The sequence below is a fragment of the Lipotes vexillifer genome, unplaced genomic scaffold (assembly GCF_000442215.2).
Source record: "Lipotes vexillifer unplaced genomic scaffold, Lipotes_vexillifer_v1.1 scaffold370, whole genome shotgun sequence".
NCBI classification, from domain to species: domain Eukaryota; kingdom Metazoa; phylum Chordata; class Mammalia; order Artiodactyla; family Lipotidae; genus Lipotes; species Lipotes vexillifer.
Window position 1 is genome coordinate 1,566,494 of NW_006772699.1, and position 26,214 is coordinate 1,592,707.

Below are 26,214 nucleotides of genomic sequence, written 5' to 3' on the forward strand. Positions count from 1 at the left end.
AAGCTCGCAGCCACCCTACCCACCCTCTGCATCAGTTTCCTGCGCTCCCTAAGGACAGAAAATGAAATATCCCACCAACGCTGGGCTCCTTACATGAGTGTCAGGTGTCGGAGGGTGGGCAGCTCCTTGGGCACGGCTGTTAAGTGGTTTCCTTCCAGGTACCTGAAAGAGAGGTGCAGAGTCACGTTGGGCAAAGAGATACTGCGCACACTGCCGTTATCTCAAGATGCCTCTCCCGACTTCCCAGGCTGGACTGGGTCCCTGTTTTGCTCTCTCATGGCTCTTTCCCCCCCCACTTCAAAGCATATACTACATTTGTCATCTAATATTTATTTGTGTGATTGCTCAACTAATGACACTTTTCCCCACTGGGCTGCTAAGCTCCATGATGGCAGGGCTCTTGCTTAAAACTGCCCAGGGTTGGAACCCCCTAAGACTGTACAGAGTGGCACACAGTAGGTGTTCAATAAATTATTTGTTGAATAAAGCACCTACTCTGTACCTGGCCTGCACAATACCCTTACATGGCAGGGATTCACAGTTGAGAAAACAGAAGTTCAGAGATGTTAAAACGCTTGCCCAAGGTCACACAGCGAGTGGTTGAGTTAGGACTTGAACCCAGGTCTCTCTGACTGCAGTTTTATCACAGTTCCAAATGGCCTCTATTTAGCTACCGCAGTGTGTGGAGAGCTGAGCCATTAAGAACCCTAATTCCGTGTTGAGTATCTCTGATATGCATCTGGAAACTGAGGAGACAGGGCATGTTCCTGGAGCCCTGTGCTATAGTCCCCAGCAGGAGGACCACGTGCAGAACGGGACGGGGCTCAGAATGAGGCCGCACCAACAGAAGGAGACCCCTCCTGAATGGGCAAAGGCTGAGCCTAGACCTGCCTGGACTGCGGGCTTCTGTGCCAACCTGCTCATCAGACACCCGAGCGTGGCTGAAGATAGAGAAGGAAGTCGTGTTTTGGTGATGAATTACAAAGGTTATGACTACCCTAAAGGGGGAACATGGGCTGATTCATTTATCCCCACCCTTGCTGTAGACCCCTTTCCCTGGGCTTCCTGTTGCTCTAAGGACAAAATAGCAACATCTTTCAGATGGCTTATAAGGTCTGCTCTCGTCTCCTGGGTGAGTCTCCCTTGATATAAAGCTCTCATAGCTTCCTCTCCCATAACAGTCAACATCCAGCTGCTGCTGTTCGTTGGTGCCGTGCCTGCCTCAGGCTCCACGAAGGCAGACCTTAGGTCTACCTTATTCTAGCTCAGGGCTTCTTAAACTGTAATGTACATATGAATCACCTGGGATCTTGCTAAAAAGCAGATTCTGATCCAGTAGGTCTGCCATCAGGTTGGAGAGTCTGCATTCTTGATAGGCTCTTGGGAGATGGTGGAGCTCATTCATGGTCTACAGGCCACATTTTGAGTAATGACGTGCTAGCACACTGCCTGGCATCCAGCAGACCCAGCACAAAATGACTGAATGGGGTGAAATGGGTTAAAATATGATATGGGTAAGTGTGTCACAATGACCAAACCGGGCTTAGCTTTAGGGACAACTTGTCCTTACCTTACCTTAAAGGTAAGGCACTGGGCATTACCTTAAATTAAGACCAAGTGACTTTATTCCCTTGGCTGGCCCTGAGGGATCCTCGTGGCACAGAACATTGGGCAGGACCCCACACGGCCTCTGGTTGCCATGGCATGTTGGATTAATGTCCCTTTGGTCCTCAATCTTTGTTGTACATCTATTGCTCTAAGAACTATGCTAGATGCTGGGGGAGACACAAAGATGAACCAGACCCCATTTCTGCCTTCAGGGAGCTTGATCATCTGACTTAAAATTCAGCCGCGCACACGCGTTTAGATTATGCCCTCAGGCAGAGGAGCTAAGAGAAATGTATTCACTGATGTAGTCATTTATTCAGGCAGAAATATTTATGGGGCAACGGCAATGTGCCAGGTACCGTATGTACTGGTGAATAAGTTAGGGGTGGTGCCTACTTTCTGGCATTTAAAAATCTAATGTGTGTGTGGGAAGGAAGGAGGGAGAAGGGAAGGAGAGAGTGAGAGTGAGAGAGGGAGAGGGAGGGAGGGAGAGAGAAGGGACACACACATAAAGTAATATAAATTACAAATTGCAATGTGTGCTTTGAAGGAAAGGAACAAGGTGTAGTGATAAGACAATGCCCAAAGCTTCCTGCAGAAAGATGCAGCCAAGGAGGAGATGCAGCATAGGAGACTGCAGCCTGGGGAGGGCCCTGAACTTGAAGGAAAGGCTGGGGAGGCCAAAGTCTGGTGGGTGAAGGGAGGACAGCGGGAGGTGGGGCAGATCACACTGTGGTCAGTTCATTCACCTGTCAGAATGGCTATTGTCAGAAAGGCAAGAAACAACAAGTGTCAGCAAGGATGTGGAGAAAAGGTAGCCCTCGTGCACTGCTGGAATGTAAAATGGTGCAGTCACTATGGAAAACAGTATGAAGTTTCCTCAAAAAACGAGAAATTGAACTACCATACATCCAGTAATTCCACTTCTGGGAATTTAGCTAAAGAAAACGAACACACTAATTTGAAAAGATACATGTACACCCCGGGCTTCCCTGGTAGCGCAGTGGTTAAGAATCCGCCTGCTAATGCAGGGGACACAGGTTGGAGCCCTGGTCCAGGAAGATCCCACGTGCCGCGGAGCAACTAAGCCCGTGCGCCACGACTACTGAGCCTGCACTCTAGAGCCTGTGAGCCACAGCTACAGAGCCCACGTGCCACAACTACTGAAGCCCACGCGCCTAGAGCCCGTGCTCCGCAACAAGAGGAGCCACCGCAATGAGAAGCCCACGCACCACACGATGAGTAGCCCCCGCTCACCTCATCTAGAGAAAGCCCATGGGCCCCAACGAAGACCCAACACAGCCAAAAATAAATAAAATACATAAATTTATATAAAAAAGATACATGTACCCCAATGTTCATAGAAGTCTTCTTTACAACAGCCAAGCCACAGGAGCAAACTAAGTGTCCATCAGTAGATGAATGGATAAGGAAGACGTGGTATATATACAATGGAATACTACTCAACCATGAAAAGAATGAAATTCTGCCATTTGCAGCAACATGGATGGACCTAGAAGGTATTATGTAAGTAAAATAAGTCAGACAGAGAAAGCCAAATACTGTATGATTTCACTTAAATGTGGAAACTAAAAAACCAAAATAAAGGGGCTTCCCTGGTGGCGCAGTGGTTGGGAGTCCGCCTGCCGATGCAGGGGACACGGGTTCGTGCCCCAGTCCGGGAAGATCCCACATGCTGCGGAGCGGCTGGGCCCGTGAGCCATGGCCACTGAGCCTGCGTGTCCGGAGCCTGTGCTCCGCAGCGGGAGAGGCCACAGCAGTGAGAGGCCCGCGGACCGCAAAAAAAAAAAAAAAAAAAAAAAACCCCAAATAAAGCAGAAACAAACTCCCAGATACAGAGAACTGGTGGTTGCCAGAGAGGAGGGGGCCAGGGGACAGATGAAATAGGTGAAGGGGATTAGGAGATACCCATTTCCAGCTATAAAATAAATAAGTCACGGGGAGGAAGTGTACAGCATAAGGAATATAGTCAACAGCACTATATATGATGATGGATGGTAACTGGTCTTACTGCAGTGATCATTTCATAATGTATAAAAACATTCAATCACTATGTACCTGAAACAAATACAATATTATATCTTAATTATAATTCAATTTTAAAACCCCTCAGACTCCCTAAAAACCAAAGGGCAAGGAGAGGCCATGACTGCAGACAGGTGCAGGGGCCGGCATTTTGGAGAGCTTCCTGAATGCCTCTTGCCCAGCATAACCTGCAGGACATTTACATTTTGTGTGGACACTGGCCCTGCCCCTCATCAGGTGATGGCGGGTGGAGGGGCAGGCATCTGAGGGGAGGCTTCCAGCTCTCTCTGCTGGGCAGGGAGGCTGCAGGCATGGTGGGATTCCGAGGTCTATGCAGGCTGAAGGAGGGGAGACAAGCCGTGCTGGGCCGCCACCTGGTCACCTGCAGGAAGTGCTTTGTGGATGAGTGGCATGGAGGGAAGCTGGGAGGCAGAAGCTGGATGAATGAGCAGGGCTGCTGGGGAGCCGCTGGTCCAGAGAGCATCTCTGCTAGAGGGAGACTAGTTAACCCCAGGGGAGGGAGCAGCCTGAAGGAATCTGGCCTCAGCCTGGCAGCACTCTCTCACCCTCTTCCGCTTCTCATTCTCTGATTCTCTCTCGTTTGTTTGCTACAATTACTTAGCAAACTTGAGGCATCTAAGCTGAAACGCAGAACAAAACACCGAAACCCCAAGTCTCCTTGCTGGGGTCTCTTTAGAAGACAAGTACATCGGAGGGTGGGCCTATGGCTTGGGCTTGCTGTGTGGCTTGAGGTACGTTACTCAACCTCACAGACAGCACAATGACAAGGACAATAACAAAACCAAGACAAAATTCACCGGCATTAGCTGAGGTGTACATGCCAGTGCTTTGGGAGAAAGATTCTGGTCTGTGATCTCCTTTAATCCTCTGGCGTTGGGGGATGTATTTCGCTGGGTATATTTGCCCATTTTGTTGGCAAGAACACCGAGGCGCAGAGAGGTATAAACAGTGAGCTCCGGAGCTGGGATCTAAACGCAGACCTGTTGGACTCCTGAGCCCGAGAAGTCAGCCCTATGCTGCTTCACCTCGCCACCTTGTGTCTCTTCTTTTCGCTTTCGGCCGTCTCAGCCCAAGAGGATATGCTCGACTCTGTAACTGATTTGCTAACGCTCACTAGAATGTAAGCTGCACGAAGCTCGGTGTTTTGCCAGTTTTGTTTCCTGCTGTATCCCAGAGCATAGTATGCTCAGCTCAGCTCATGGTAGGGCCTCAAATATTTGTTGAATGAATGAATGAATGTGGTGAAAGGCTGTTCACAGGACCTTGGATTAAAAAGACAAAAACCTACAGTGGTGTCAAGGAGTGCCCTTGGCCTGGCCTAGTTCCATCTGCAGGGCAGGCCGTGCTCCACAAATGCATGCACTTGCTAAACAGTTGAATAAATGCACAAATGACCACTGGGATTCAGGGACGCTGACAGCATCCTCATCTGACACAGGGAGGTTCAGGACCCTGGAGGATGGGCAACATGACACAGATGATTCTGGAGCCTCTGGAGCCTACCATGCCAGTCGCCCTGGGCTCTAGCCTGGCTCTGGTTAGGACTATGCTGATTATATCAGCCTCTCTCCCTGCTTAAAATCCTTCCCTGTCTTCCACTGCTTGTTGGAGAAGGGCCACCCAACTCATGCTCAAATCCTGCAAAGCCTTCTGTGGTCTGTCCTGTACCAGTCAGGATTCTCCAGAGAAACAGACCGACAGGAAATACGAATATATTACATATACACATATATTAATACACACACATATGGAGAGAGAGAGAGAGAGAGAGAGAGAGAGAGAGAGAGAGAGAGAGAGAGAGAGAGAGAGAGAGAGAGAGAGAGAGAGATATGAAGAGAGAATTTATTCTGAGGAAGGCCAGGCAGGCAGACTTGAAATTCAAGCAGGACTTTTATGTTACAGTCAGGAGGCAGAATTCCCTGTTTTCCAGGAAACCTCAGTTTTTTGTTCTTAAGGTCTTCAACGGATTTTATGAGGCCCACCTCCACATTAGAAAGGGTGATCTCCTTTACTTCAAAGCCAACTGACTGCAGATGCTGACGCGTCTACAAAGTACCTTCACGGCAACATCTAGCTCACGTTTGCCCAAACAACTGGGCACCACAGCGTGGCTGAGTTGACACACGAAATTAACCCTTGCAGTCCCTGCCTGCCTCTCTGCCCTGACCTCTGGTTCCACCTCCACTGACCTTACCCCTCCTCGAACGCCCCACGTTCCGCTTGGTGCGGAGGCAGGTCTTTGCACCCGCTGGTTCCTCTTTTCTCTCTCTGTCTAGTTACCTCACATAGATGCTCAGGCCTCTGCTTGAGCATCGCTTCCCTGATACCACCCCCTGCACCCCCTGGGGACATCCTTTACATGAATTTGTGATGATGGGGCAGAACCATATCTGTTTTGCTCACTAGAGCATCCCTGTACACTAGCGGGCAACAGTAGATGCTCAGGAAACATCGCCTGTGTGACGAAGACCCCAGAACTCCCCAGGTGCTGTTGCATTTGGCACTGCGGAGCCAAGTGGGAGCTGCGAGGGAGCTGTTTGAAGGGCAGAATGTCCCTGGCGACCTGGCATCGAGGCTCAGAAGACGCGGAATCAAAAGGTTTCACTTTCAGAAATGCAGACGCGGTTGTGTGGGAAAGCGCTCTTTGTAGGAAGCCCTTCACGAACACTCTGAACTCCAACGTTGCCTCTAGCCTGCAGCCCAGGCCCCGGAGGGACCCTTTCAGAAGACTGCACTCTTGCCCTGCCAGCCTTAGAACTACTAGAGCATTTCCAGCAGGTCAACCTTTGCGTCGATCTGCTTTTAAATGCTCTGTTTCAGCCCCAGCGCATGAGGACACGGCTGCCTCGCATGAAAATCCACACGGGGCGTTGAATGGATTGTTCCCCATTTCTGTTTCGAGCTTTGTGGTGCTGACGAGGGCCGCACAAAGAATTCTTCGACCTACCGAATGGTGAAGGAGGAGGAGGGCAGCCACCTTCCAGGAGCCCCAACTCCAAGCCAGGAGTCCGACTGGGGGCCTGGGGTGATGCACGGGCAACTCTGGAGTCAGGCAGCTGAGCCTCATATTCAGGCTCCACTAGCTAATAGCTGTGTGACCTTGGGCAAATTAATTACCCTCTCTGAGCTTCTGTTTCCTCATCTGTAAAATAAGGTTGATAATAATCACCACGTTGAAGTGATTATGAAGATTAGATGGGACTTTCTGTGGAAAGCCTTGGAGCAGTGCCTGGCTCTAATACCTCTGAATTATTCAATACAGTTTGAATAGATATATACATATGTATACACTTAACCTCTCTGAGCTTGCATTTCATCTGTTTACATGCACAGATACATTCATACATATACATACACACACATGCACACATACATCTCCCCACCCCTCCTCAGTGAATTAAACTTAATTTTGGTTTGTAAGTTGGCAGCTCTGCCCGAGATAACTAATGAAGCCAAGGGAGCTGGAAAGCCAGTGTTGGAAACGCGGAATCTGGACTCAGCCGGTGTCCCTGAACGAGCGACCTCCAAGCCCCAGTTTTCTGGGCCTGCCAGCTTTCACTTTCTCTGGCGTCTCTTTTCTTGCCTCCCTCTGCCCTCCCCAGATACTCCCTCTCCCCTCCAGGAGATGGTTTGGGAACAGGGGTGAGGGCTGCCCTCCTTGGCGAGCTCTGGAACCCACGTCAGGCGCAGGGAAGCACCATCATTTCCAAAGCAGGAAATCAGGTCTCCTCCCAAAGCCCTGAAGTTTACCTTATAATTACGGCCAATTATCTTTGTCCTTTCAATCTGTGTTTCGTGAGCTTTGGGGAAAAGCGTCCGAGGGCCTCTTTTCACGGCATTTTCTTCTCTTTGACACGTGACACTTGGCACTCAATTAGCCCGGGAAGGAGGCATGTACCTGGGTCATTTCCTGCAGTCCCCACCCCAAGCCCAGCCCAGCCGGGAAAGGGCGTGGAGCTCACCACACTGCTGCTCGTGCACATCTCTGAGGGCACGGCCCCAGCCCAAACCCAGGGCTGACAGACATTTTAGTGACTATCCCGACTTTTCCTCCTTTCCCTTGGGCTGGCAGCCCTCGTTACAGCCTCGCTGAGTGTCAGGAGACACCGGGAGCTGTAACACACACCCAGGAACCTCTCAGCCATTCTAGACCAGAGCGTGGTCAGCTTCCACCCCATGAGGCACTGGCAGAGCCAGAGGGCGTCTGCTAAGCTGGCCCAGAGGAGGGGGTGTGCCTGGGGTCCGGGCAGAGAGGGCCAGAGTGAGAGGTGGGCGGTGGCGTGCCCCGGCCGGGCCCTCTGGGTTTCCGCCAGCCCCTCTCCTGGCTCTGCCCCCTCCCAGCACAGGGCCTCAGCTCGGGCAGCCTCCCTCCCTTCCCGCCATCCGCTCCTTGCCCTTTAGATTCCAGCTCCACCCCCGCCGCCCTCCCCAGAGCAGCTTTCTCCAATCTTCACATGGAAGTCAAATCTCCCTACTTCCGGATGTCATAGCAACCTTGATTCCTCTTCTTTGTAGCGCTTTTCACGGCTGTCATGTCACATGCGCCTCTGAGATGATCGAGTGAATGTCAACCTCCCCCACTAAACCGTGAGCCCACGCGTGGAGGGGTCATGCCTGTTTTGTGTACCACTGTCTCTCCAGTGTTAGCAGAGTGCCTGACGCAAGTGGCACCCAACAAATATGTGTTGAGTGAATGAATGGGAGACTGAACGTGGCTTGCATGCCTGTGCCCGTGTGTGTTGCTTACCCGGCCGCAGCTGCGCAGCTCCTGGGACATTCTCGAGAGGCCTCCCTGCCTGTGGGACTCTTTGAGCTTCCCCAGGGGCAGAAATAACGTTTTATCCACAATAGTAAGAGCCCTTCAGGAAGAGAAGGGCCTCTCTTTCATTTAACTGGGGGCTTCTGGGGCAGGAGGAACCCCTGAGGAGTTAGTGTCAGGAGCTTGGGCTATGGAGTAGGAAGGCTCCTGGGTGAAGAGTGAGCAGAACCCAGAGCTAAGATCTCATCTGTAAAATGGGTGTTTTTAAGGTGGAGCAGGATCATGTTTGTAGAAGTGCTTGGTAAGCCGTAGTGCCTGTGGGCCCATGTTTTGACGATTATCCTGTGCTGTTTCTGGTGTCAGACTGAGGGACTGTGGGGGAATCTAGAAGGCAGGGTGCAGAGCAGGGGACTGGGGGTGATAGAGAAAACGAGACAACAGCCCTGCCACTTGCATTCTGGACACTCGTCACCTGCCAGGCAGAGGCTTGGGGAGGGGAGCTTCCGGTCCCCGTGTGCAAGCTGCTGCCTGCCCCCTGCTGAGGCTCTGACACCACCTTGCTGGGACCCATTCAGGTAGGGCAACCCCAGGCTGTCTTGCTTGCAGGGGTGAAGTGTGACGGATGCCCGCAGTGGCGGGATTACGGGGTGTCGGTGGTGGTGGTGGGGTACTTACAGCTCCGTCACGTCCTTGGGGATGCCTTTGGGGAGGGTGCGGAGCCCCTTGTTGCTGCATCGCACCACCGTCTCCATGCAGGTGCACTGCTCGGGGCAGCGCGGCCCCAGCTGGCAGCTGCTCTCATCATTGCCTGTGGAAAGCCGGGGAGTGAGCATGGCGCAGGGCTGCGAGGCCCATTCCCCGACCCAGCTGCCTGCAGGAAAGGGAAGCCCTCCGCTTCGAGCCGGAACTGGGAATGAGGAGCTTGCTGGTCTTACCCGTGGTTGGAAGGGAAAGAAGATGCACCTGGGTTGGGGAATAGGGCCGCCCATCTTCGACCACATTTAACATAAAACAAAGACGCTAAAAACTTGATTAACCAGGTGTTAGAAATGGAAGAGGTTACTGTTAACCAGAGCTGGATAAGCCAAATTGACAGAAGGAGTGGTCAGGGTAGGGGCAGGGCCCTATCTACTCCCTTCCTTCTCTTCCCTCTCTCCACTCCTTCCACTATACAATCCCTCTGGCGTGGTCAACGTGTCCCCAGCCCCCATTATACCTTAACCTCAGTTCATCTACAAACCAGTTCATCCGTCTCTAGATAACCTAAAGTTGACCAAGTAAAAATTGTGCTGGCTTGAATTTATGCGAACAAATATGCCCTCTGGAATCCTGACACTCAAAGCCTTGAATCTTCAGGTATTCGTACTGCCTAGCCAGTGACAGGAATTTCCCAGAAGCTCATCTTGAAGTCTGTTTCTCACGAGCACATACTCTCAGCCTCATGATGATGCAGAGCTCCCACGTACAGTTGTGTCCGTAGCGTACGGCACAAGGGTGCCCCACCATCTAATGGGTGCCAACCTCACTGTGGATACGGCAGATTAAGATATTTGGCACAACAGTGTCTTCACAGACGGCTGTAAAGCATCTCGTTTTAACAAAAGCAGTATATTATGACAGATTTCTGACTGATGGAGGTCATATGTCTTTAGAAAGAGGCACCTGTTCTTAATTTGCATGACAGAGCCATGTGAGCTAGAAGCAGGCCTGCAGAGCCCTCCAGAGCTCGGGCTGCATGCTGAGGGCAGAGGAGAATCAGATCTCGGGGCGGGGGGGGGGGGGGGGGGGTCGACCCGGTCGGTTCATTTCTGGTCTGACTACAGGGCCCAGGGATCCCAAAGCTCGTTTCATATCACTGGCTGGGGGGGGGGGGGGGGGGGGGGGTCCTGACCTGCAGTTACCGCCTGCCTGCACCTCTTTTCTCTTGGAGCGTCCTTGTCTTCCCAGGTGTTGCTCCCCTGCCCCGCCCCCAGCCTTCTTACCTTCACAGGTGAAGTCCTGGATGGCCACGTCCTGGATGGGAATCTCCTTGAGGAAAAAGGGCTTCTGGCACCGGGGGTTCCCACTTACGATTCGCCTCTTCCTCAACCACTTGCCGAGCCAGGCCAGGTGGCAGTTGCAGTTGAAGGGGTTGGACAGGAGGTTTCTGGGAGGAAGAGAAGGGCCCTCTCTGAATGGTTAGCCTCTACCCTTATCCCGTGGGAGCTGGTCCTGGGATCCAGGTCTGCAAGCCTAGGGCCTGGCTCTCCAGGCAGGTCTGCTTCCGGTTCAGGGGAAGGAGAAAGGACGAAGGAGGTAGAAGGTCTGGGAAAAGGAAGGCAGACTCTCTTCTAAAACCCGGAGGCAGTCTTTGCAAGGGTCTCATTCCAGACCTCCGCGGATGGATACAGTCGCCACCATGCCCTCCTTTGTTTGATGAGCTCCAGCTGTGTGAACTGCCTCAATTCCTCCGCAGAGATTTTCTTACGCTTAGAGCCTTCACGTGTGCTGCTCCTCCGGCGGGGGATGAATTTTTCTACGGTGTGCCTGGCTGGCCCCTCCTCTTCCTTCAGCCCTCAGCTTAAATGACCCCTCCTCAAAGAAGCCCCTCATCTCAAGGGAAATGAAAACTTCTGCCCTGTCCCGTTCTCCCGCCTCATTCCCCTTCATTTCCTCCACAGTATCCATCCGAGCTGGGAACGCCTTCCTCCTTGGACTCTCAGTTCCCGGAGGGGAGGGACCAGGTCTGTCTGTCCTGCTCTGTGTCTCCAGGAACTAGCAGGACATCGGCCTAGGCACTTTATACGAATCTGTCAGATGCAGTGATGGGACAGATGGAGGGATGAGGGCAGCTATCACTTTCTGAGGGTTTTCTAGAGGACAGGAACCGGGCTGAGTGCTTTATGAATCCATTTTCTCATTCAGACTTGTCACAGCAACCCTAGGAAGGAGGGGACAGTATTCTCATCTCACAAATGAGGAATGTAAAACTTAGGCAGGTTAGAGAAGAGAGCTGGAGAGCCCTTGAGGGGCTGCGGTTTGACATGGCAATTAAGGGCTCGGGAGTCAGTCCTTCCCGGGGTTGATTCTGGCTCTGACACTCAGTAGCTGTGAGAAGGTGGGCAAGTTCCTTCCCCTGTCGGAGCTGGTTCCCTTCATGCTTTGTGGCTCTCGCCCTCTTGGCATCTTTCGTGCCTTTGGATTCCCAGTGCAGAGGCATCCAGGAGGGGTGAGAAGTGGGCTGAGATCAACCAACCCAGCCATGCTAGTTCTAAGCCACTGTCCTCTACCTTCATGTCACTCATTCATTCAACTCATCCGCTTATTCAACCATCATGTAACATGGGCTTAGTGCCAGGCTCAGGCGTAGGCACTGAGGAGAGAGGCGTGAACAAAACAGTCATATATCCCCCTGCTTCATCCTTCTGGAACGTACGCTCCAGCCGATGGGAGGCAGACAATATGTCATTAACAACAAAAAAGTATAGTATGTTAGGAAATGGTCAGTGCTATGGAAAAAAATGAGAAGAGCAAGGCTGGAAGGACTGGGGGTGATAGCAGAGGGGTGGAATGGGGCTGAGGCAACTGACATTTGAGCAAATAATAGGAGGGGACGGAGCCAGGGGGAGGGCTTTCCAGGTAGTGGGAACAGCCAGTGCAAAGTTCTAAGGTGGAAGTGGGCCTGGGGCGTGCGCAGAACAGTGAGGCCAGTGGGGCTGGAATGCAAGGAGGTTCTGAGGGGCTAGACGGCATGGGGCCTTTAGGACGTTCTGTAACTTTGGCTTTTATCGCCAGTGGGGTGGCTGTATGGGAGCATGACCACGGGCAGTAACAGGAGATGCAGCAATAGCCTTTTTCTTCTGTCTTCCAGAGGGTCTTTGGAGAAGGGAAGGGAAGGAAAAATGAACCGCCAACTAAGGGTAAGAGAGCCACATAGAAATACTATGAGAAACCATAAAAGCTAACATGTGCTGAGTACTTTTTATATCTCAGGCCCCTGCTGTGCATTTTACCAATATTAACAAATACAGTCCTCATAACAATCCTGTGAGGTGGATTATGAGAAGGGACAATTAAAGCACAGAGAGATGAAGTAACTCTTCCAAGGCACACAGCTAACAAGAGGTAAAGCGAGGATATGGACCCAGAAAATTTGGCTGTAGAGCCCAAAGCTTTCACCATTATTCTAAACAGCCACCCTTACCAATACAGTGAATATTGTGGGCAGAAATATTCGTCCAGAAAGCTAGATTCTAACTGGTTCTGATACACGTTTAAGCAGTCAGTGACATCATTTTAAAACCCCCTGTCACGTCATGTCACTGGCCTGCTTAAAACCGTCTGTGGTTTCCTGATGTGTTTTGGATAAAGACCAAAATGGCCCACGGCAGTCCTGCAGCCTGGCCCTGGTCTCCACTCCAGCCTTGCCCACTCTGTACTATGACCACATTGGACTTTGCTCAGTCCTGCATATCTGCTCTGCTTCAACCTAGCACAGGGCCTTTGCACATGCTCTTCCCGCTGAAAGAAATACACTTCCTGCTTTCGCAAACAAGCCAACTCCCACTCACCTTCCAGGGCATAGCTCCAGTGTTCCTCGACAAAGCCTATGTTAGGCTCTCATATCACTGTGGACCTCCCTTCTGTGGCAACTCTCTATGCTGTGAGCTCCAGGAAGGAGGGTCCACGTCTGTGAATCCTCAGTAGCAAATGGTGCCTGGCACATGGAGGGAGGCTGCCAAGTGTTTAAGTTGACAGATGGATAGATGACCTTGGGCCAAATATAGTAGGGCGTTGTGAGAGGAGAGGTCTGCAGGAGAGGAGCCCTGAATGAGTGCGCCATTGGTCCAGGGGGACTTACATGGTGGACAGGGAGACAAGCGTGGTGAAGGCTCCGGGGGTGATGGTGGTGATCCGATTGTCGTAGAGGGAAAGCAGCCTCACTGAACTCAGGCCAGCAAAGGTGTCATTGCTCACACAGCTGATTAGGTTACTCCTCAGCATCCTGCAGGGAGAGGGGGTGGGGTGAGTAAACACAGGTGTCATCCTTTCCCTCCTATGACTGTGCCTGTGCGTGTGCGTGTGCGTGTGTGTGTGTGTGTGTGTGTGTGTGTGTGTGTGTTGGGATGCTTTTGCCAAATCCAAGCTCAGACCACTCACATTGCTGAGGTTTGTCCTGTGATGGCTGGGCCCGGGTCCCCACTGGGGCTACCTGTAAATGTGTATGCACATTCTTGGCTGCAGATGCTGTATTTACAGTAGAAGCGGGTGTCATGCATGTGTACGTGTACATGTGTATATTGTATGGTGGTTAGTGTATGTACGTAGATTTTGGGGAGGAGAGGGAAGAGTCAAGGTGTGGCTGTGGACATCAGCTTGTGTGTATGTGTGTGTGCTTATATGCACATGCTTGTTTGTCCACATGTTGCATGTGTGTCTATATGCCATTTTCATGTACATGTGTAATGCCTATGTTTGTGTACATGTGTGAGTGTGTGCCTGTTTCTGGTATGAATCTATACCTGTGTATACACTAGGGCTAGTGTCTTTTAGTGTGTGTGTGTGTGTGTGTGTGTGTGTGTGTTGGGGGGTGCTTAGCATGCTAAGTTCTTTCCCATCCAGGGCTTGGAAATGTCTAATGTCTCTCCCGCTCCAGGATTCAGCAGGCCAGGACAGCGCCCGGGCCTAGTCCGCTGCCCACCAGCCCTCACAGCCCCTGTGATGCCCCTGTTCTCCCAACCCCCTCCCTCTGGCCTTGGCCCAGGCCCTGGGAACTCACAAGGTCTTGAGGCCGCTGAGGCCACGGAACACGCGCCCATGCACTGTTTCCAGCTGGTTCCCTGTCAGCATCAGCTCCTGCAGGCTGGCCGCTCCATCAAAGGCACCCTCTCTCACCTCCTTGATCCTATTGTTACTCAAGTTTCTGGAAGGAGGGGACAGAACAGGTCAGGACGCAGGGAGGGAATGGCTGGCCCTGCAGCCAGCTGGGGGCTCTAAAGTGCCCCCTGGCCCTAGGACTGGCTGGTGGAGGCTCCACCTTGGGCTTCCCGATGTTTGGTCTTCAGCACCTATGCCTCAGGAAGCAGGGAGCCCAGCACCCCCATGGGGTGTGGATAGGTGGACTACCTGTGTGAAACAGACTGTGTAGCATTTGAAGTCTTTCAGTACAATTGTCTTTTCAATGCCCTGGGGACTGGCAGATTTCTAATGGTTCTCAAACTTATTTTCTCTCTTCCACGGATACTCTCACTAAGTAGTGATTCTCAAGAGGAGCACAGGAGGAAAATATAAAACATGCCTGCTCCCTACGGGGTGAGGCATTTGTAGAACCTTCGGCTCTTTCACCATCTGAGAGCCCTGATATAAGTGGACCCTTTCTAGTTACTACAGTTTGTACACTTACTAGGTACTAGGCACCATGTGAGGGGTTTGACCAACAGAATCACATCAAATCCTCAAAACAATGCCCATCAGATGGGCATTATTTTTATCATTGTCCTGTTTTATGGATGAGGTGACTGAGGTTCAGAGAGACTCAATAACTTACCCACAGTCACACAGCTGATAGCACTGGGATCGGAGACCATGCTTTCGGGCACATAGAAAAGCCTCCAGTGAACCACTTTTCCCAAGTGAATGTTCGTTTGACGATGTGGATGCCCATCCCTTCTATTGCTGCTCTGCAGAATTCAGGATTTGGGACGCTGTGTTTTCCTAGGTGGGCTCTGTCCTTTCAAGTCTCGGTGCTGCCATTTCCAATACTGCCCTCGAGCTCTGAGAGCGGGCTCTTCCCTCCGACGCCCAGCCACCACGCGGCAGGCTGCATGGGATAACTGAGCAGCTGCAGAACTATAGGTACTGTGAGCGGCAGGGGGTCTCCACAGACCACCCAAATGTTCAGGCCTGAAAGGTAGCCCCAGCTGGCTGGCTGGAGCAGAAAGTGATGGAGTTACAAAAGCTGAGGGAAGAATCCAGCTTCCCCAGCAAACATCCTGGGGGGGCCTTGTTCTGTGAACAGGAGACCCGTAGGTGGAGACACAGCTGCTAACTGGCTGAGCACCCTGAGCTTGTTGGAACTGAGGGCTCAGGAGAGATGGACCAGCTGGCCCATTGTACTGCTGGACATACTGAGGCCCAGGGAGGGGAGGCCACTGCTCCTGGTCACAGAGCACTGAAAGGGACATAGCGCTCCATGAGTCCCTGGTACTACCGCTTCTCTCAGGTGCCCTCCTTGTGCAGCTCTGGCCCGACTCACGCACCCCTGGGGGTAGAGCCTCCTACAGGGATGGTACAGAGCAAGTAAAGCTCAACTGGGCACCCAAGGGCTCGATACAGGTTGCCTGCCTGCCCTCTTCCCAAATAGGGACTGGGTGTGCGGGGGTGGCAGTGCCCACACCCGTGGGCAGGTGTGGCGGAAACAGTTCCCAGCCTCGCATTGTCTGCTCCCTCTGTGCTCCTGGTCACGGCCTTCCTGGCCTCGCTCCTCCATCCTGCTGAGAAAACAGGTGCAAATACCCCTCAGAATCCCTCCCCTGAGATCTGACAGAGCTGGGAGATTCTCAAACCGGATTTCTGCTCCCTGCCTGACTCTCTTGCAGCTCAGCCGGTCTTCTTATAAATCCTGCTAGCCCTGGTCCACGATAACTCGGAAATGAAGGCCATACACAGGGGAGACTGCAAATTACCCCCAAGTTCGACATGGGAGGAGAGAGAAAGCCTTTCCCAGCAGGTACAACGCATCCAAATGCCGGGCTTTCTCCTCCAGCTCGAGAGAGTTAGGCTTCTTGGGGGACTATAGTACGTGAAGATGAGTCACGGCAGCTAGAAAGTGGGAGGTTCCCATTTCCTGCCATCTTTCTCTTTAAACGAGCAGAATTAACATCACATTACTGTAAGGTTTGTGAACTGGATTTCCTCGGGCTGGGAGAATGGAAAACGTAAGGAGAGTGAAGAAAGGGGGTAGAATTTTCCAGAAGACCAGGCTGCTGATCTCTCTCCATCCATCAAAGCACCACACAAAACTGCAGGCAGCTTGGGCCGGAGGACAGAGAGACAGCAGTTTGGGGCAAGCGCTCCAGACACAAACCCAGTGCCTCAGGGTTTTGTAAGAGCTCCACCTTATTCTCGGAGCCGTATCTTCCTGAAGATGCCCCAGATCCCAGGAAACCTCCAAACGCAAAACTAAGGGCACTGAGCCTCTCTCCATTTTTGTCTCTGCAGACCCACCTGAAGGATTGCTGCTTCATCATGGCTTTGACTCCCGTGAGGATGGGAATCTCACATCTGAAAGGACCCAGCCTCAGAAACGCCCACCCCAGGCCAGGGCTGGCTCAGAGTGGTCCACGGCAGGACAAACCCAGTGCTCGGCCACGCTGCCTCGGCAAACTGCTGGGTGTACCTTTCAGAACCTGTTCTCATTCTTCCCAAGAAACACCAAGGCCCCTGGAGGCTGGGGGATTCATCCCTGGAAAGCCTGAGCCTGAAGACACGAGCCTGGACCTCTTCTAGGTCTCTGTCTCTTCAGGTTTGTAGGACAGCCCATACATGAACTCTGGCGACAGAGAAGCATCTGTAATCCTGTTTAAAAGTCCAGTCCTCAATGCAAATACAGTTGGGAGAGAGCTAAGCGGAGTTTTCTGGAAGCCGAGGATACCGGGTCATGATGGAGCAGCACACTGGCACCCTGTCAGGTCGGGGAGGTCCTGTGTACCTCCCTTATGGACCTCTCCGGCCCCCTGAGGTGGAAATTCTACTTCGAGCTGGGGTTACAAGCTCAAACGTCCACAGGGTCCACGCAGGTGACCTAAAATTGGAAGCAAGCCCAGTGGGGACGGCAGTGATCAGGAAAGCACGTGGCCCAGCTAGGGGGCAGCCGTTCCTCAGCTCAACTCGACTGGAGCCGTTTGGAAACATGGGCTCAGTTTTGCCAGATCCTCTGATTTTCCCAAAGGTGCTAGAAATCCACATTTATTTTTCTGTGGAAGCTCCTGATTTTTAAAAGAGGGCAACTACTTATTAAAAACACAACCATCATGGACCTAGAATCTTTCATACAGAGTGAAGTAAGTCAGAAAGAGAAAAACAAATACGGTCTGCTAACACATATATACGGAATCTAAAAAAAAAAAAAAAAAATGTTTCTGAAGAACCTAGGGGCAGGACAGGAATAAAGATGCAGACGTAGAGAATGGACTTGAGGACACGGGGAGGGGGAAGGGTAAGCTGGGACGAAGTGAGAGTAGCATCGACATATATACACTACCAAATGTAAAATAGATGGCTAGTGGGAAGCAGCCGCACAGCACAGGGAGATCAGCTCGGTGCTTTGTGACCACCTAGAGGGGTGGGATAGGGAGGGTGGGAGGGAGAGAGACGCAAGAGGGAGGGGATATGAGGATATATGTATACGTATAGCTGATTCACTTTGTTATACAGCAGAAACTAACACACCATTGTAAAGCAATTATACTCCAATAAAGATGGTAAAAAAAAAAAACAAACCCCCAAAACCCCACAACCACGACCACCAAATCCACCCTTGGGATTTGATTTTGGCTAGAGGGGTGCTAGGTTTCAGCTTCTGCTTGAGATGCTCCTTCAGTGTAAGAAGTGACCGGAAAGTTGGCCCGAGAGAGGCCGTGACCCCACTCTGAATGGGAGGTCACTTGAAAAGCTACCTTGAGTTACCACAGTCCTAATAACCTTTGTGGGGAACAGCTCACACCTCTTTTTGCATCCCTACTTATGGAATCTCATTATTCCCACATGACAGGAAGGGGCACAGAGGTTCAGAACAGTCTGGAAAGGCACCGCAGAGTCCAAACTCCTGGCCGTGTGTCCACTCCCCTCTGCCTCCGTGCCCTGTCGGGGTGCTGCCGTCCAGACTGTAACCTTAGGGCCCTGGCTCCACAGTCCCTGAGGAAGCTGAGCAGCCTCGGTCACAGGCACTGCTGGCTTTAACCACCCTGATGGGCAGAATTCCAGCTGACCCATCACCTCACGGGAGTGTAGGGGTGGTGACGGGTCCTAGCAAATAAGGACTGTTTACTTAAAAAGAGTCACCGTCAAGTTATTTTAAATAAGTGGTTGCAGCTGGTGGTCTTTGGGACCAGATCTGCCCTATTGGGACATGTGCTTGGTTGGCTGGCACTATATGTACCTGGATTTAGGCACACACGCGTGCACACACACGTGTGCACGTGTGTACTGCCCTCAGGTAGTGCGTGCGTTCCCCAGCTACTCTGCACTGTCACCACTCCTGGCTTGATTTTTAAACTTGGACAGGTTACTTCCTGTGTTTCAGCTTCCTCATTTGTAAAATGAAGCAATCTCAAAGCTGTTTTGTTTTTCTTGGTGAGGGGTAATTGCTTGAGTATCAGCAGAGTCTGGCACACAGCGTAAAGTGTTTAGTAACTGTTTGTCGCCATTATCATTATTGCTGCCTTGCACCCATTCCCTTTCCACAGGGGGTCCTGAAAGCATTTGAGTTTGTAACTCCTGTTTTATATGTATAGCCATCTGCTCTGGGTCACTTGACCCAGATGTCCTCTTTCCGTCTTCCAATCCAGCACCTTCGCACTGCAGTCCCATGGACAGAGGCCATGTCTTTCCCCTTATCTCTTATACTTACTTCTGGTCCTCATCACACCTTACAAGGAAGGTGGACTTGTTTCTATTATGAAAGGCCCAGAAAGGCTAAGGGCATTCCTAGGGTCACACAGCAGGCGTGGGGCAGAGCTGAACTCAGAACAAATGCCGGCCTGCCTGTTCTTCCGCCATACCTGGATTTCCAGCTGCTCCCGTGAAGGGAATATTTGGCAGCTCTGACCTTCCTTCCAGCATGGCAGATGCTGGGAGGAACTTAGTGACATCTGCCCCTTTTCGTGAGGACTCTGCCTACATTTTGCCACAGTCCGCACCACTCCCTTTTGTGGCTTGGATGCTGAGGCTGGGAGTTGGCTGTGACTTATCATTGCATTTGTGCTGTTGTTTTTGTTGGTGTACAGAAACAGTTCTTCATACTCAGGTCCCTCTCAAAACTAGGAAGATGAAGGACTCAGAGTGCTTGAGTTTCACCTAAAATGGGAGAGCGCATATTTCCTCACGGAAGCAAAGACTTCCATGATCCTGTTTACTGTGCAAATATGCACTTGGCCAGCTTTACTGGTTTTAATACATGCCTTATCTCCACGTGCATGTAAATTTGTTTTGAGGTTAAAAAAAAGTATGCATTTTCGGGGGTTGAATTTAAAAGGACATCTCCTGGCAGGTGATGGGTGATGTCTGTGCTGGGTTCCTGAAGCTAGAGGTGGGCTTGACCACTCTGACAGCCATGAACCTCACCAGGACCCACGTGTGTCCTCCCTCTGCTGCCCCCTCAGTTACAGTGCTCTCCACTGCTCTCAGTTACGGAGTTGTCCCTGAGGCCGTGGCCAAGGTGGCAACTGTGGGCAGGGAGGGAATAGCACTGATGCGATCCAGATGCTGCCCAGGGCAGGGGAAGGTCTCTCTCCTTCTTGCCTGCAAGGGACTGATGGGTGCAAGAGTGGAGAGCAAAATAAAATAAGGGTTACAATTAATTCTCATTATTCATCGTGGCTAATGTCTGCAAAGTCACTGGGCAAGATGAATTAGTGAATGCTGAACCACTGCTCCTAGGGGAGCCTCTGGTCACCATTTTCATTAACCGATCAATACCTAACCTTGTTTGATGCATGTTTCTGTTTAAAGACATCTTATTGAACATATATTGTTGATTTATTCACATTGCACTCACAGCCAACAGCACTATAACTCTTGCCTGAACAAAGCTTACGTAACACGTATTTTCTCCGTAAGGCACATCGCAGCCTTCCTATGCTTAGGATCACTAGACAGCCCTCCAGTGCTACGCTACGGGGCCATTTTAAAAAGTGAAATCACCCACAAAAGCACAAACATGCAAAAAAAGAAATGTGGCACTAAATATATTGTGGATTGGACACTTGTTTACAGTCTGGGAGCTGAAAAAAGAAATCAGAACGTGGCCTTGTTCGATTTCAGCTGGGGACATGCATGTAGGAGGACTCAAATTTTTTGCTGCCCTGTCTATGTGTATGAATGACCATGAAAGCACTGCGCGTATTGATTCTGAGATTACACATAAATGTTAGTGAGTAAGCGAATCAGCAAATACAGGGTCTATGAATAATGAGGCTTGACCGTTCTCCTTTGTTCCAGAGGCAGACTCAAACTCTGGGGCCGGGACATGTGGAGGATGGGGTGGGAGTGGGGAGCAGGGTCAAGGAGAAGGGAATTAGATGGCAAAGAGCCCCCTGTCCATGCTGGTACCTCTGCTGGCACACCTGGGATGGGAAGGGGAGGGGGAAGCAAGGCCAGCTGTGCACCAGTGTGCTTACAGATGAAGGAGGTGAGGCAGCTGTGGCATCTCCACTCCAGTGTGTCTCAACCATGTGGAGGCCTTTAGGGTCCAATCTAAAAACAGACCTTCTGACTGTTACCTCATAAAAAATACTAAGTGATGTGCACCCTAGATCCCCATGTCCCGTTGCTGGTCCTCGCCTGAGTCCCTCCGACCACCCACTGGGGTAGACATTGGGTGTGGGGTGGAGGATGGGGGTGAGCAAGGATGGGGTGAGGGTCATGGATGGTGCAAAATACATGCTCTGCCTCTGCATGGCCCTGCCTTAGTGTCTTGCTTCCCAGGACGTGCCCATAGCAGGGTCAGAAGGAGACTGGGAGGGGCTGCAGCAGAGGGAGAGGGAGCCGCCCGTGCCCTGGTGTTCTGCTCCAGTTTGCCAAATTCCTGAGACTGACTTACATTTTCCGCAGGTTGGGCAACTTCTTGAAGATACCGGTGGCCTCTAGAACAGATATCTCATTGTCGTTCAGTCGGCTACATGGGAAGCAAGCAGATGAGGCGGTGGGTGAGCTGTGGATGGGACACCTCCTCCATCGGTCCCCCATCCCCCCGTGGCTTCAGCTGAATTGCCACCTGGACCTCACTCGGTCCAGGTCAATAGCACCATAGAAACCCTCCGTGTACCCCGTCAGTATGGGGGCCCCAGCAGCGAGAGGAGGGGGGTGAGAAGGGGCCAGAAAGGAGAGGAAGACCCTCTGCCGAAGGCGTATTCAGCTTTTTGAACGCTCAGCACTTAACAGTCAAGTGCCAATGATCTGCCTCCATTTCGTAGGGGTACCAATGAGCACTTACACCCCCAGGGAGGTTTCCCCAGGTTCTTCCAACTCTCCAAGCCACTCAGGTCTTTCCTGACCACATCCCTCTGCTAAGGGCAGCTCAGGGACTCCGCGCCCAACATTCATGTAAGCTCAGGGAGAGCAGGAGAAAGTCACAGATAATAATAATAATAATAATAATAATAAATAATAATAAAGACCACCATCATTTACGCAGGGCTTAGTCCATGCCAGGATTCAAGATAAAGTCTGTGCTCGCATCCTCTTACCTAATCTTTGTAACCCCCGTAGGAGGTAGGTATCAACACCTCCATTCTATAGCTCAGAATCGGATGCTCAGATCTGAGAAGCAACTTGCCCAACCTCAGGAAAACTGGAGACGACACGAGTCAGGCCCAGATCCGTCACCCACACCCCCACCTTCCCGCTGTAACTTTGAGCTCTGCCACTTCTGGATAAACCAACATGCCTCTTTATTAGCATGGATAACCAGAGCCTCAGATACACCTGATCGTTCTAGCTGTTTTATCACTTTAGGACAGTCATTTATGCGCTATCCATCTTTCCGGTATTGTTGTAAGCTTCCTAAGGGCTAGGAGGGGTGGTCTGCTTTGTTCACCATGGAAACGGGTGGGCCTGGCACAGTGCCTGGCTCGCAGCAGGTGTTCGGAAAATCTTTGTATCAATAGAATGCATGAGCTGTCTTTGTGAGCAAGCTGTCCCCTGCGGATGCTTGGGGGAGTCTGCCCTCGTCCCAGGACGCAGGGGACACCAAGGAACACCCACGTGACTGAGCCGGGAGGGCGCCACCTCTAGGAGCCCACACCCACCCTGGCTGGCTCAGGGAGACTGGGCGTGGGGATGTGCAGGGGCTCCCGCCTGGGCAGCACTCACAGGTCGGTGACGTATTCGGGGAGGTGGCTCGGGACACGGGCCAGCTTCTGGTTGGAGCAGTCCACGATGGTGCCCTCGCAGCGGCACCTGTCCGGGCACACGAGGTCCATGAAGCACTCGCTGCTGAACCTGCTGCGGTAATCCTCCGAGCCTGGGGAGGCGCCAAAGAGGAGGCGTCAGTGGCAGCCGGTCCGGCATGGGGCGAGGTTGTGGGCACTGGAGATGGGGAGACACGGGGTGGGGGGATGGCCCAGTGACAGAGGCAGCATTGCCCTCATTTTTTGGCCACCTTGCTCTGCCTTCCCAGCACCCCAGCCTCCAGGCTGCTTGCTCTCCCTTCGGTCTTTGTCATTCATCACTTTCCATCTAAGGCCACAAGCTCCGTGGGCTCTTAAGTTTCTGTGGGTCATGGACCTTTTTGAGGTCCCTGTACAGAATTTGGTCTACGATTTATGGGGGGTACTTAGTCCATGATGCCCATGATCCATGGGCCCTCTAAATATTCATGAGAATCCAGATGAAGAGATTTTGATGGGGTTCTGATGGGAGCTACGCCAGGGGTGGGAATGAGGTCAGGGAAGAGGGTCATAAACTCAGTTGTCTTCAGGGACAAAGCAGGTAATGAAACGATAAAGGGGGCCCAGCACATGGCAATCAGTACCCTTGACACCCGGTTTCATTACTGGGAAGCAGTCATGAGAGTTGGGGTCCTGGGGAATTGAAGCCCACTGCCTTAACGTTTGGGATTTTGGCTCAGGGTTGCCTGATGATTCTTTAAAAAAAATATTGGTGATGAATTCAAATGTAAAACACTGTAAAGACAAGTACAACTCTTGCGAGGGTTAGATGTACCTGCTGCCTTTGAGAGGAAGCTCTGTTTAACTACAGTGAAAAGCCAGTTCCAATGAGCTAAAAGTAGTTGGAGCTAAGATTAATTTTTGAAATTGAATTTTTCTGGAGGTTACATACACAGTAATGGTAACAGGGCCAACGAAGTGCCGTCTTAAGAGATGCCCCGAGGAGCTGCTTTAATGATCAGAAATGATCCCCTGGCACCTGGGCGAACCTCTGTGAGACCACAAATCTTGCCCGAAATAAAAGGGAAGCTCTGGTTCTCCTATCAGACACGAGCTAGTTGATGGGGGTCGGGTCCCTTTTATTTTCACCTTCAGCGGTTCATCAGCACAATGCCAGGCACAAGAGCTCGGCTCACATCTGTCCAGTGCCTAAATGGGGTGTCCTTGGCACATAAATTGTTCCATACGTGCGTATTTCTGCAGTGTTGCAGAGAACGTGAATGTCATTTGTTTGCCTGGCTAGTTGAGGTGGACCTTGGCCACCTTATGTGTATTAGGAGCAGAACGGGGCATCTGCAGTACAGAGGTTTTAGCAATAGAAGGCGTGGATTTGCCCAGGCGTTGCCACTCACTAGCCTCAATCTCTCCACATGTAAAACGGGAATCACACAAATTGCCCCTATCTCACAGGGGCTGTGAAGATTTGAGGATGATCAAGGTGGTGGAGAGCCTCTGGAAAAGGGTCAGGAGTTGTACAGATGTTTGTGATTCTATTTTTTTTGAGCACCTAGTGGAACATTTGGCATGTCAGAAGCCGTTAAAACATCGGCATAGTGAGTGATGATAGCTGATGTGTACTGAGCGTGGATCACAAGCAGGACACTATTCTTTGAACTTCAAATGGGTGAGCCCATTAAACCTTCACAACACTCTGAGGCTATTACGACTCCATGTTATCGATGGGGAAACTGAGGCCTGCAGGTCACTCAGGACGTGGCAGAGAAACGAACCCAGGCAGGCTGCTGCCAGGGCCCATGTGACTAATACTTTGCTTTACTGAAGCTGTGCTTTTGGACAAAACCTTAATCCCAGACCTAGGAATGATCATAAAGTCAAGTTGGTGGAGGTGAGCTGAATGGCATTTTCCCTCAGTGGGCTGCAGGGAGACAGGAAGCAGATGTCTCCACTGCCCTCTTGGTTTCTCACTCCTCACGTTTTCTCCCCGTGGTAATGCCTGATTGGGGATGGGCTTGGTGGGTCTCTGATTCTGAAGTGACATCATCCACCTAAAACAGAAGGTCAAGGCCTGGACCTGTCTCTTTTCCTCTTTGCTCCTTCCCCATTCCCCTCCTTCATCTCACGTTCCACCCGCAGGCTTGTGTGAGCAAAATCTAAGCAGGTATTCCAGGTTTTTTGGGCGGCTCCCTGGTCCAGTGCATTATGCAAATTTCTTGCCCTTGGCTTGTCAGCATCCGTCCCACTGAATAACTCTGACCTGGGCTGTTTCCGGCCCCCCACCCACCGACGCATCAGCGTGCTGAGTCCTGGATGAACTGCATCGCGCAAACCCTGCTAGATGACAACCCTCTCTCATTCCCCACGGCGGTTCCCCACGGTGACTGTGTGAAGGGGCTTTTCGTACATATGCACGTATTTTTCCTTTGAGAAGGTGTCTAGGATGGGATCCTTGCAAAGCGGAGGAACCCTGAGTGATCAAAGCCAGAAAGACGGGAGGGAGCACAGTATGCTCGCTAACATGATGAGCCTGAAGATGTGCACCGGCTGGGCTGCGGCTGGGGACAGCCGCCGATTAAATGCGTTTCCGTTTCAATCAAGGTGAGAGCGTCTGTAGTTAGCAGGAATTGCTCTCTGTAGTATACTTAGATTATAACTGGCCGACCTGTGCAATGGAGCCGCTGACCCATTTTAATGAAATGATTTTGCAATTAGATTCGATGGACTAATGTGTTCTTTCCAACATTTTCCCCCCTGCCGTTTTTGTTATTGCCCTGGTTTGTAATAACGAGGGGGTCGGAGTTTGGTATTTTATATGAGTGGGAGCCAGAAATGTTAATAACGGCGTACGTACAAAACTGAAAGAGTGCGTTCCCCAGTCGGAGCCAGCCTGAAATGCCACCTCCATCGCTTCATATTTCATTACCCAAACTACTCAGGGTTTCTCGGAGCCATTTGTTATGCCTAATGCTCATAACTACCCAAAAGTATTTTTAACTTTTCCAGAGCTTTAAAAGTCAATTTCAATCTCAATGCATATTTGTCACTGCCAGAAATACTTAGTAGGAGAGAAGAAACTGAAATAGGCCATTGCTTCTTCTCTCTAGGGGAGTTCAGACAGGAGAGATCTCGGAGGATTTGAACAAGGGCCACAAAACCAGACGCCGGCTGAAATGGGTCTTGGGAGAGCTATGTCACCTGGCATCTCCTCTGCTCCTGCCCCCGTAGCCCTCCTCCTCCTTGGTGGGCAGCTCAGAACGACGACACTTGGGACGTGAGCACAGAGAAACTTCAATAGACCAGGGGAGTGGAAATCCACAGCAATGCGGTTTTATTATGAACCCCTGCCCTGCCGCCACTTCCCAGGAGAGGATGTATGTAATGTTTGGACGGTCAGGGGGTTGGGGCAGGTGGGGAGTCAAAGCTCCCATCCTTTGGATGGACTTGGCTGCAGAGGCCAGTGCTGGGCCCAGGATGGCTGCTGTCACTAGCAGTCTGCATTTTGCATCATCCTCTGGGCAACCAGTTTGTTTAATGAAGTCACAGATGCACGGTTATCAGGTCACCAAGGACCTGCCAACGCACGTGTCCAGAGTTCTCTTCTACCTCCAGTACCCCTAAGGTGGGTGGGATGAAAGAAGGAGGAAAGGAGCAGAAAGAGGAACTGGGTGCGGGGGG

At 51.5% G+C, this 26,214-nt stretch overlaps 1 protein-coding gene across 1 annotated transcript in view; it reads right to left on the minus strand.

Annotated features, from left to right (window-relative positions):
• Nucleotides 1-26,214, minus strand: part of SLIT3 (slit guidance ligand 3) — a 627,706-nt gene that overhangs the window by 69,574 nt on the left and 531,918 nt on the right. The window contains exons 15-21 of the mRNA XM_007447825.1: nt 22,505-22,655; nt 21,234-21,308; nt 14,193-14,336; nt 13,275-13,418; nt 10,417-10,580; nt 9,110-9,242; nt 94-162 (exon numbers count right to left, since the gene is read on the minus strand). Of these exons, the coding sequence (XP_007447887.1) occupies nt 94-162; nt 9,110-9,242; nt 10,417-10,580; nt 13,275-13,418; nt 14,193-14,336; nt 21,234-21,308; nt 22,505-22,655 (880 nt within the window). The remainder of the gene's footprint in view (nt 1-93; nt 163-9,109; nt 9,243-10,416; nt 10,581-13,274; nt 13,419-14,192; nt 14,337-21,233; nt 21,309-22,504; nt 22,656-26,214) is intronic.